This window comes from Canis lupus, chromosome 15 (assembly GCF_011100685.1).
Source record: "Canis lupus familiaris isolate Mischka breed German Shepherd chromosome 15, alternate assembly UU_Cfam_GSD_1.0, whole genome shotgun sequence".
Classification (NCBI taxonomy): Eukaryota; Metazoa; Chordata; class Mammalia; order Carnivora; family Canidae; genus Canis; species Canis lupus.
This window is the reverse complement of record NC_049236.1, coordinates 17,929,207-17,940,775: the sequence shown is the minus strand read 5'-3', so window position 1 is coordinate 17,940,775 and position 11,569 is coordinate 17,929,207. Positions and strand designations below refer to the sequence as shown.

The window sequence follows — 11,569 nt, the reverse complement described above, 5'->3', positions numbered from 1 at the left end:
AGAGAGAGGCACAGGCACAGGCAGAGGGAGAAGCAGGCTCCCTGCAGGGAGACGTGAGACTTGATCCCAGGACCCCGGGGTCCCGCCCTGGGCTGAAGGCAGATGCTCAACCGCTGAGCCCCCCGGAGATCCCCCCACGTAGGGTTTTAGAGCTGGTGGAGGTACAAAGAAATGACAAAACAAAGAGTGGGGACAGGGGCGACTCCAGAAGCTTTTTTCCTCGTGCTGGGCTCAGGTTGACAGGTCATTTACCAAACCAAGGATGATTTGAGAGGTTTTCGAAATTTCCAATGAACAACTGACATATCATAGTGAGTGGCTCATCCAACTTGATCTTTTCTCAAAAGGCGAAGATGGTGTGGTTCTGCAGCAAACTGCTCTGTGCAGGTAACAGCCAGGTAACAGCACAGTGAGCCGGCCAAGGGCAATGCCCCAACGGGGTCACAGGGAGGCTCGAGGGACAAGTGAGGAGGAGGGTTAGAACCCAGGAGGAAGCAACAGGAGGGAAGGAGGCCCTCAAAGAGGAGGAGGGAGGAGCCAAGGGGCCAGACTGGCCTGGGCTGGCGGGACTCTGATCTGGGGGGTGGCTGATGGTGGAGAGAGAGAAGGAACGAGGGGTGCTGAGAACTACAGGGAGGTGAGGGTCCAGAGGGGCAGACCCCGACAGGAAATACCGTCGGGGCTTAAGGAGGCAGTGGCACCCAGGGAACAGCTGAGGTCAGGGAACCAAGTCAGGTTCCACGGGAGCGCAGACGGGGACACGGAGGACAGAGGCGCAACGGTGAGGTGGGGTACAGCGGGCTTCCCCTCCTCCTTCTGGTGTCAGACGTCAGCCCCTCCTTCAGCTCCCAACATCCAGAGGTCTCCTCCCTGGCTTGGCCGCTCTTCCCCGTGTTCCGACACCACCTCTTCCCAGCCCCCCGCGGCCAGTGTCAGAAGCCGTCACACCACACGGGTCACCTCAGTCTTTCCCACCAACCTGGACCTGGGCCCCTCGTCTCACCCCAAACGGCACAAAAAGGAAGATGCCATTTCATCCTTCTTTTTATTCTCGGAATACAGTGATATTAAAGCCCACGAGGTATTGGGCTGGACCGGCCCTTGTGCGGGCTCTGGTGCTTTGCAGGGGGCACCACGGGCCCGGGAATGTGAAAGCGCGTCTCTAAAGGGCAGCAGTAGCTACCGCGCCAAGCTCAACAGGCTCACCAGCCCGGGCGTGTGCGAGGCAGGCCTTGGCACTAGCTCTCGGAGAAGAAGGGGGGTGACAGCAACGGGGAGGGCGAAAGACGGGGATCCTCCTCTCCTTTCTCCTACTACTTAAGGACAGAGGCACGGGACCCCGCAAGGGCCCAAGTAGGTAGTAGGCGCTGGATCCCATAGGGGGAGGCCAGGCGCTGCACGGCCGGTTAGCCGGCTTTGCTGGGAGGTGGGATACTGGTCATGAGAAGGGAGACAAACTGTTCCAGTTTTCGTGCAGCTTGTTTCCCCGCCTCTAGCACTTCCTCATGATTCACCCTCTCCCGGGTTTCATAATCCAGGATGACTTTGTTAGTGATGAGAGAGAAGCCAAACACCCGGAGTCCACAGTGCCTCGCGACTATGACTTCTGGCACCGTGCTCATGCCTGATGAGGAGAAAGGGAAACCACCGTCAGGATCCTCGAATGACTCTTCAGCTTTTGGCCTCATCTCCACTCGTGACCCACTGGCCATTTAACGGCTCAAAAAAGTCCTCCACAGAAGCGGCTCGTTTCCTACCCAGCTTAGGTTTCTCTGTATTGCTTAAGCAAGTGTGGGGCCTCGGAGGGCCTGGAGGGCCTTACACACTTCTTACAAAGTTACCGTTATTTCTAGACCTGTTTCTGGTCATTTCGAAGTCAGTTCTAATGATGCAGTTCCATCTTCCAGGTACAGAGTGGCTATTAATAGTATATCTTTTTAGGATAATCTTTAGAAACAGTCATGGAGGGAGGCCCGGGGGGGCTCAGCGGTTGAGCGTCAGCCTCTGGCCCAGGGCGTGACCCCAGGGTCCTGGGATCGAGTCCTGCATCGGGCCCCCCCGCAGGGAGCCTGCTTCTCCCTCTGCCTGTGTCTCTGCCTCTCTCTGTCTCTCCCTCATGAATAAATAGATAAAATCTTTTTAAAACCCCCCAGAACAGTTTAACTCAATTTTCCCTGAGTCAGTCTCTCAGACCGCCACCTAGGTCTCAAATCTTTTACCCCCTTCCGTCCCTGTTTGGTAGGTCCCTCCGTCTCAGCCCTCCAGCCGCGATCCCCGTCTCACCAACAGCATCTGCCCCCAGCTGCTGCAGCAGGGAACACTCGGCCACGGTCTCATAGCTGGGGCCTGTCACCATCACATAGGTGCCTTCCTTCAGCTCTCTCTGCTCCCCCATCTGTTTCCAGGTACTGTGAGCCTTCTGCCTCATGTCCCGGTCATAGGCATCAGACATGGCAAGGAAACGGACTCCGAACCTAGGGCACAGGTTGCAATCTCAGGTTACTGGAACCACATGAGCTCTCTCCTAACTCCCACCCACATCCTTAGACCCTATCCAGCTATAAGAAAATAATGAAGTTAAATTCAATTCAACAGACAGATACGCACCTTTCATCATTGGGCCCTTGAAGGGGGTTCCAACCACTGAAGCCTGGTAGGTTGATGTGATCACGGATCAGCATAATATCTCCAACCTCAAACTCACGGTTGAGTCCTCCGGCTGCATTGGTGACCACGAGGGTGTCCACACCCATGAGGAAGAAAACTCTCACGGGGAACGTCACCTTACAGGTGCACGATAAAAGATCAGAAAGGGTTTTTTAAAATTTCACCAATTCAGCCACACGGCTGTGCAAGGTGTCTATCACGGGAGAAGAAAAAGGAGGGGGCCCAAATCTACATAGCCCAGGTAGCTCAGAGATAAAACAAGACTGAGACCTCTCTGCCCCCCTTCCGCAACCTTCCAGGCTGACGCTCCCAATTCACCTTCGAGAGCGAGTAGCCTTCATACATGTGGAACCTGCCCTGCATCATCACGCAGACTTTGCCATTCAGGAACCCAAACACCAGCCGACCAGCATGACCCGGCACTGGATGCAAAACAGAGGAGAAAAAAATGGGGTGATGCTTTCATGGAACATGTGCACGGAGCACCACTACGAGCCAACTCATTGTGCTCAACGTGTGAGGTATAATGCAGACAAGCAACACATGATCTCGTCCGGAAAGCTGAAATCTGGTGGAGGTAGAAATAAATCAATCAGGGCAGCCCGGGTGGCTCAGCATCGGGCTCCCTGCACGGGGCCTGCTTCTCCCTCTGCCTCTCATGCATAAATAAAATCTTTTTTAAATACTAGGAAAAAAAATCAATCATAAGCCTACTAAGTATGTAAGTACATCCTATGAGCTAGGCTATGGGAATATGAATGTTCTGTGTGAACAAAGTATCAAAGGAAAGGAGGAAAGGTTTTTTTAAAGAAATTTGAAAAGAATGAGAAAGCCATACTACAGAGAATAAAAGTGAGTAAAAACAGAACAAGTGAGCAATAATAGTTGCAGTGAATGTAGTCATCCTAGATCACTTTTCCAAGAACTTAAGATTCTCAAAATGTATATTCTTTTTTTTTTAAAAGATTTATTTATTTATTCATGATAGACAGAGAGAGAGAGAGAGGCAGAGACACAGGCAGAGGGAGAAGCAGGTTCCATGCGGGGAGCCCGACACGGGACTCGATCCCAGGACCCCGGGTCACGCCCTGGGCCGAAGGTGGTGCTAAACCGCTGAGCCACCAGGACGTCGCTCAAAATGTATATTCTTACCAGTTACTCTCACTAGACCATGTGCCTCCTCACTCTTGAAAGGGAGCTCGTGGTATATTCTAGCTCCCTAAAGAGGCTACTGAACAGCGGGCAAAGGCGCGGAGTCTGGACCCACAGGACAACTGTGGGAATACAGGCCCCTGGTGGGGCCCGCAGGGGTGTGGGTCCGCTCCCCACGCAGACATAATAGCCGCTATTACCGCCTCCCTATCTGGCATTTCTCCTCTGATGGCCTCGGCCACCCATCCCCCGGGGGAATGGGTGGTGAGAGAGAGGAACCAAAATCAAGAAGAAGAGTTGAGGGACCAGAGACAAAAAACCTTATAAAAAAAAAATTTACCAGTAATACAGCGGAAATGAGTTAGGAAACCCTGAGTATTAAAAAAAATAATAGGTTGAGGGACACCCAGGTGGCTCTGTTGGTTAAGTTGTCTGCTGGGGGCCTGGGATGGATCCCCGCATAGGGCTCCCTGCTCAGCAGGTCTTTATTCTAAAAAAAGATATTTCTAGGGCAGCCCGGGTGGCTCAGCAGTTTAGCACTGCCTTCGGCCCAGGGCGTGATCCTGGAGATCAAGGATCGAGTCCCACGTCAGGCTCCCTGCATGGAGCCTGCTTCTCCCTCTGCCTGTGTCTCTGTCTCTCTCATGAATGAATAAATAAAATCTTAAAAAAAAAAAGAAATTTCTAAAAAAAATTCCCCTATGGGACGCCTGGGTGGCTCAGCGGTTGAGCATCTGCCTTTGGCTCAGGTCATGACCCCAGGGTCCTGGGATCGAGTCCGACATCGGGCTCCCTGCAGGGAGCCTGCTTCTCCCTCTGCCTGTGTCTCTGCCTCTCTCTGTTTCCCATAAATAAATAAAATCTTTTTTTTTTAATTTTTATTTATTTATGATAGTCACACAGAGAGAGGGAGAGAGAGGCAGAGACACAGGCAGAGGGAGAAGCAGGCTCAAAAAAAAGTTGATAAAGTTTAAAAGTCAATCTACTAATCACTGAAGTACGGCGCCCTTGGGTGGGGGGTAGGATGGAACGGAGCCAGGGTCATTGCTATCCCTCTTAGAAAATTTTGCCCTCGCTCCGTCTCTTCTTAGAGATTCGATCGATTGATCAGTCTTAGGCAGACTGTGCATCGACGGCCAGGAGGCGCTGGGCTCGTAGCTCACGACCTCGAGATCAGACCTGAGCTGAAACCAGCCTGGCCCTCTCTCTCTTTAATATTTCTTTTCCCGATCCCCATTGCCACCTCCCTGCTCTGGTCGCCCCATCTTGCTTCAAAGTGTTTGAAAAACAACTGTGGAAAGTTTTAGCTCTATAGAGAAAAGAGTTAGGACGGTGGAAGTGTACAGAATAAAGTAATTGAAGCCAGTTATCTGAGAATTAATAAGTAAACCAAATAAACTACCTCTGCCCGTATTTTACCTGGCCCTCACGCCTTCCATGGTCCACCCCCACCCCCGGCCGAGAACTGGCTAAGGTCATTAGTTTAAGGTTCACGAACCCTAGGTGAAAGTACGCTTTCAGAGGCCATAAATAGAAAAAGGGCGGGGAAACAGAGAAGATTGAGCCAACACCCAGAGCAGCAAAGGGAAGTGCGGGGCTGCTCCGGGGCTCGCCCACAGGGGACCCCTATACCCGGAAGGGCTAATCCGATTTCTTATATGTAACAGGCTCCGACTCAACCTCGTTTATGGCTTTCACTCCAGTCTAGTCTCTCAGTGTGAAAGGGGGACGGGCAGGAGCGGATCTCGACACCGCGGCATCCTGCAGGGGGCTGGGTCACCTAGGGGCAACTTTACCTGCTCAAAAGTCCATCTCCTATTAGCAATGAGGACTTGGGTGTTGCCCCACATGGTTATTTTTCTTGCTCCTAAGTTGAAGGCAGGGCCTCTCCCCAGTTTTAAGTAAACTCCACCCCAACGTGGGACTCGAGGTCCTGCCCCGTGACCAAGTGTTGCATACACCAGGTTCCCCCACCTGCCTCTTTTCGGGGGGAGCCTTAGCCTGTCCCGGCCGCTCCTGGGATGCTGATATGCTACCTGCAGAGCGTCCAGGAGTCTGCTCCTCTCCCCCTCCAAAGGGTCAGTGTCATCAGGTCTCGCCTAGTCACGCATTATGTGTCTTTTGTCAGCAGGAACACGGCAGCCCGTGTGTTCTTTTGCTGCTCGGCACCAGCGGGTGCCTTGACCTGGGGCTGGAGCAGGGGAGGGGGGGCTGCAAAGGGCAGGAAGACGCGGGGCAGGGCTTGCCAGACTGTTGGGGCTGCAGGCACCATTGTACCCGTCTAATCTGCAGCCGGAAAGCGGGGAGAGGGGCCGTGTGGATGCGGCAACCTTGTGGATGCGGCAACCTCGTGGTGGGGCGGGGAGCAGGTGGGCCAGGTTCTGCGGAGCTTTCTGGGGGTGGTGATCAGGGCAGCACGGAAGCCTGTCACCGCGTGGTACCCCCCACGCACACGCCCCGTCTACTGTGAAATCACTCCCGCGGGAGTTTCCTTCTGCAGTCCCCCCGGCTCCTGGAGGGCTGGTCCTCACCAAAGCCACTGTCCCCAGTGAACGGCTGCAGAGGACGGCCTGCGTGTGGGCAGGCGCTGCCTCCCGCGGCCCCAGGGACCCGCAGCCCGAGCGTGGCCCAGCCCAGCCATACCTGTACTACGGGGGAAGTTTGGTATCTCGCTGTAGTCAAAGCTCTGGGCCTCCGTCAGTCTGTCCGCCAGATTTCCCAACCCGGACCCACAGATGACCGCCACCTGCGGCCGGTGCTTGGTGCGGCACAGAAGCCACTTGGCGGTGTTCTGATAGTCTTCATACGTAAATCTAGGAGAAGAGGAAAAACCAAGTAAGTTTCTCTCCCATCCCAAGGGTGTCGCAGACTCATGACCCTCAGTGCACGAAGGCCTGGTGGCTGTGCCGGGTGGCCGGGGTCACCGAAGCTAGCTGCAGAACTGCCGAGGCCCACATCGCTGCTCTCAGAGGGGCCGCGCTAGCCCCCCCCACTCCCTTTCATGCATCACACCCACCCAAAAGCCCCAGGAAACTCCCTCCGCATTCCAGGGCCCTGCAAAAGTTAATGACACTTACGTTTCCATCCCCCAGCCCTACTTCTGTTTTACTACCACTGGCAGGTTTGTTGGACACACAGAGTAAGCAGGAAGGCGGCAGAGGGAGAGGGAGAAGCAGGCTCCTGGCTGAGAAGGGGCTCATCCCAGGACACACACTCCCCGCCCCCTGCAGCCGCTCAACCAGCTGAACCCCCCAGGCGCCCTCAGTGGCAGGTTTGATACCTCCGCACGAGAGGAAGGGACCAGAGCCCACAGAGGAGTACAGTGGAATAATCAAATCAAGGAGATGAAAGGGTGGGTCTAAGGATTAAGACCTATTTAGGGCAGCGACAAGCCCAACGCAATCCTCCTACCCCTTCCATCACTAAGATACTCAAAATGTAGTTAAGACTAACCTGAGGGCAGGCATAAATCCAATTTCCTTTTTTTCTTTAACATTTTATTTATTCATGAGAGACACCGGAGAGAGGCAGAGACCCAGGCAGAGGGAGAAGCAGGCTCCATGCAGGGAGCCCGACGTGGGACCCCAGGGTCACGCCCTGGGCTGAAGGCAGATGCTCCACTGCTGAGCCCCCCAAGGGCTCTATTTTTCACAAAAGCGTTTTAGGAAATTCTGATTAAAAACCAGCTTTAAAAAACAAACAGGTTTAGGAATTTCTGGCCTAGAGGAAGCACAACTCACCCTGGCTTCTAGTCTCAGTTGTATCTTTTCAAGCCAATAACCTGTTTCAAAGTCTTCCCCTGCCCGCCCGTGCCAAGGGTGCCCCGGGAGGGGGCGCTTCTGGTGGGGGGGCGCCCCAGGGCCTTGACCCCACCGACGCGGGCCTGGGCGCCCAGCCCAGCCCCTGCCCTACCCCCGCCCTGCCCTGCCAGGACGTGCGCCCCGCCCTCTCCCAACCCTGCTCCGCCCCACACGCTGGGGGGGACTGGGGGGGGACCAGGCGGGGGGGAGGGGAGGACCACGGGGGGGAGGGAGGGGACCAGGATGGGGGGGACCACGGAGTGTGGACGGCGGGGGGGGGCACCATGGAGGGTCCAGGGAGGGGGGTGGATCATGGAGGGGGAGGGACCGCGGGGGTCACCCAGACGGCACCCAGCGGGCCAGGCACCCAGCGGGCCAGCAACGCCGTCCTCCTTGGGCCCCAACCCCCCGCACCCCTGCGCCCCCCCCCCCCCCCCCCCCCGGCCCCGACCTGCTGCGCGGGGCTCGGTCCTCGCTCCGCCCCCTCCCGCGCGCTCGAACCTAAAACCGCACGTTTTGTTCCTAAAGACCGTCCGCGCCCTCCTGTCAGACACGCGGGCGGGAGACCCGGGCCGAGGAGGAGCCCCCCCCCCCCGGGGCGGACGAGGGGCTCGGTCCCGGACCCCGGGGTCACGCCCTGGGCCGCAGGCGGGCGCCCCGGATCTTAATTTCCTTAAAAAAAAGCGTTAAGTGTCAGTGGGCTCCGCGGCCGGGGCGGACCCTGAACTCCGGCCTGCGAGACCCGGCGGCGGTCCCGGCCCCCGGAGGGAAGGGGAGGGAGAGGGAGAGGGACGGGGAGGGGAGGGGGGCCGGGTCGCGCTGGGGCGCCCCCCGCGCCCCCTCGGGCTCGCTCCCCGCGCCGCCTACTCACCCGCTCTCCATGGTGCCGCCGCCGCTCTCCCGGGACTCCGGCAGGGCGCAGGGCCCAGAGCCCCGGCCCCAGAGCCCCGCCCCCGCCCCGCCCCGCCCCGCCCTCCTCTCCCCTCCTTCTCCCTCCTGCCTCCTCCCCTCCCCCCGCCTCCTCCCTCTTTCCCTCCTCCCTCTCCCTCCTCCTGCTCCCTCCTCCTCTTTCCCCTCCTCTCCCTCCCTGCCTTCCTCTCCTCCCCCTCCCACCCTCCCCCTGCTTCTTCTCCTTTCCCCCGTCCCCTCCCCCTCCTTCCTCCTCCCTCTCCTCCCTCCCCCTGCTTCCTCTCCCTCCCTCCCCTCCCCCTCCTTCCTCCTCCCCCTGCCTCCTCCCTCCTCTCCCCTCCCCCCCACCTCGCCTTCCCCCGCGGAAGCCCCTGCGCCGCTGCAGCCCGAGGCCCGCTCCAGCTCGCGGCCACAGCAGCCACCGCCGCCGGGGCCGAAGGACGGAGCCAGAGCCGGAGCCCGAGGCGGCGCCCGCGTGCACAGCGGAGAGGAGCGAGCGCAGACCCGGGAGACTCGGGGGCGGCGGAGCTAGCGCCCCGCGGAGGGGCCGGAGGGGACAGGGACCAGGAGGGGCATCCGCGCAGGCTGACAACGAGCCGCCTCGCAAGGTGACGGCTGGCTCAGGGCCGTGGTCCCCGCTGGACGTCCACCTGCGCCCCGGGACCGCCAGGGCCCAGGAGCCGCCCACAGCCCCGCGGCAGGTGCGAGGCCCCGCTGCCCTGGGGCCCTGGGCGCCGTCGGGCTCCGTCCTCCCCCTTCAGGGATCGCCCCGTGCTGCCCCCCTTGACCCTCGTGCTCGCCCTCGGGCCATCTGGGTCTACCGGGCTCGAAGACCCCTTCCTACAAGCCACATCCCGCAGAGGAGGGAAGGCAAAGGTCACAGATGCGGAAGGTCATGCGAAGCCTTTGGCCAAGCAATGGCGAAAAAACAGAGCATCAGTAATTTGATTATAATAAGAAAGGAGAACATAAGTACAATAATATATATTATTTGTAATCTGGATCCTGCATGGGCTCCACGTCCTGTGGGGGCTCCACTGAAAAGGTCTGAAAACTTAAAAGCTAAATCGACTTCTAGAGCTCAAAGAAACTCCTTTTAATAAGGGCAAGTTTAAGCACTCCGGTGGTTTTCCACTGAGTCTGTCTGTGAAGTGTTACCTGGTGCATCAGGAAGTCCCGGGGTGACCCAGACTCCCGGAGCAAGAAGCCCAAAGGCCTCTGCCGCCTAGCACGACTCATGCCTGAGAACCTAGAGACCATTGCACTCTATGGCCCTCGCCATGGACCTGGCCGTTCTATTAACAGTCCAGGACAGATTCCTAATCGTGGCCTCATTTGTAGCAGATCCTCCCAGAAAAAAAAATCCCCAGTTCTAAGGAAATCCATTCCTTCATCCTGTGATGAAGGATACATCCTGTACCCTGTGGGAGGTCACAGTCCTGAGAATGTCCCTAACAACTGTCTTCTTCACCTGGGTGGTCATTGATAAAGGATGGAGCTTGCTTGCTTCTGTGGTGAGTATTTAGGGCAGGAGAGATCCCTGTGACCAAGTGAAATACAGTGGAGAAACTGGAGTTTTTAGGAGACGGTGTCCTGTCCCTCTCTGACTGTCTACGATGAGGGAGCTGAAGGCAAGCTGAGAACAAAGCACAAGCTGACAACCTGCACCACCACCCCAAGGTGGGATATGTGTGACATTCCTCAGGCATTATTGGCTGCCCTAAAACTAAGGGAAGGGAAAAACAAATGGTTAACTAATAGAGATCACAGTCCCGCAAGACAGGAGTCTCTCATTTTCCAATGTCTTATTACAAGGAAAAGCCTTCTTATCAATAGCCTAACTCCCAGAAAAACAGAATTCAATTTCCTGGATCCCTAATATCACTTTCCCTTCCCTTGAGGAAACAGAGGCCGAAGGGAAGGTAAACAATTAAATGTCTTTATGACCCGCAGCCCATTGACTAGGAGAGTAGGACATTCCTCCAGGAAGCTCCCAACTGTCTGTCTTCATGTTAATGCTTTACTAGAATGAAAAACAATCCCGCTTGACAATAGCTAGGCCTCCAGCATCCTGAGAGCCTCCCTTAGCACATCAAAGTCCTTTTGGACATCTCACTTTTTCCTTACTTCCCCTGACTCCTGAGTATAGAATCAGCCATTCCTCACAACCCCAGTGTAGCAGCTCTTCCTGCCCACGGGTCCTGTCTCTGCTTTCACAAAAGCACCTTTTTAGGGTTTAGCGCCGCCTGCAGCCTGGGGTGTGATCCTGGAGACCTGGGATCGAGTCCCACGTTGGGCTTCCTGCGTGGAGCCTGCTTCTGCCCCCCCCCCCCGCCCCTCTCTCAATAAATAAATAAATCTTAAAAAAAAAAAAAGCACCTTTTTTGCACCAAAGAGGTCTCAAGAATTATTTCCTGGCCATTGGCTTCAGACTTCACCAACATTCAAAAACTACGTTATCCAGGCAGTCAAATGTCCAAGGTTGCCTACAGGCATGGACAAAAATATAACCTGTGGGAGGGTAAATACTCCTTTTCATGTCTGATTATCCATAGACTCACTGTGAGTATGGGAGGTAAGACAGGAGACAATCAAATCTGTTTTGTTTAAGCAGCGGGTAAATGCTTCTTTTGATAGCAAACTTAGTTGAAAGAACCTTTTGCGTAGGAAAATCTTACAAAAAAAAAAAGGAAAAAAAGGAAGAAAAGAAAAAAAAGAAAAGAAAGAAAAGAAAAGAAAAGAAAAAAGAAAAGAAAAGAAAAGAAAAGAAAAAAAAGAAAAACTCACGGCCAGAAGTGTCTATTGGAAAACCAGTTAGGCTCCGATGTGTTTTTATGAGCCAAGTGTAAGCGGCAAGTAGTTTTATTTATTTATTTATTTATTTATTTATTTATTTATTTATTTATTTATTTATTTTTTCCAGCAGGTAGTTCTTGATGAAGTTTAGAACAGGGTGGGAGAGTGAATTTTTCCGTGAGAGGTGTTGACCAGGTCAGTTCTTGGGCAGAGGTTAGGGTAAAGCAAGGAGGTAAGACTGTTTT

The 11,569-nt window shown here is 55.4% G+C and overlaps 1 protein-coding gene across 1 annotated transcript; it reads right to left on the bottom strand.

Moving 5' to 3' along the window:
- Window positions 1-1,026: 1,026 nt before the first annotated feature.
- Window positions 1,027-8,606, bottom strand: PNP (purine nucleoside phosphorylase). Its single transcript, XM_038558414.1, has 6 exons — window positions 8,491-8,606; window positions 6,463-6,632; window positions 2,986-3,089; window positions 2,608-2,783; window positions 2,284-2,474; window positions 1,027-1,624 (listed from the first exon to the last, which is right to left on the bottom strand). The coding sequence occupies exons 1-6, from the start codon at window positions 8,499-8,501 to the stop codon at window positions 1,407-1,409; spliced, it is 870 nt and encodes a 289-aa protein (XP_038414342.1). The 5' UTR covers window positions 8,502-8,606; the 3' UTR covers window positions 1,027-1,406.
- Window positions 8,607-11,569: the final 2,963 nt, after the last annotated feature.

Bases quoted from the DNA above. Each gene is read 5' to 3' on its own strand.
- PNP (XM_038558414.1), bottom strand. The intron at 2,475-2,607 runs GTGCGTATCTGT...CCTGTGCCCTAG, and splicing joins CAAGGGCCCAATGATGAAAG to GTTCGGAGTCCGTTTCCTTG. The intron at 1,625-2,283 runs GTGAGACGGGGA...TCTCCTCATCAG, and splicing joins GCTGGGGGCAGATGCTGTTG to GCATGAGCACGGTGCCAGAA.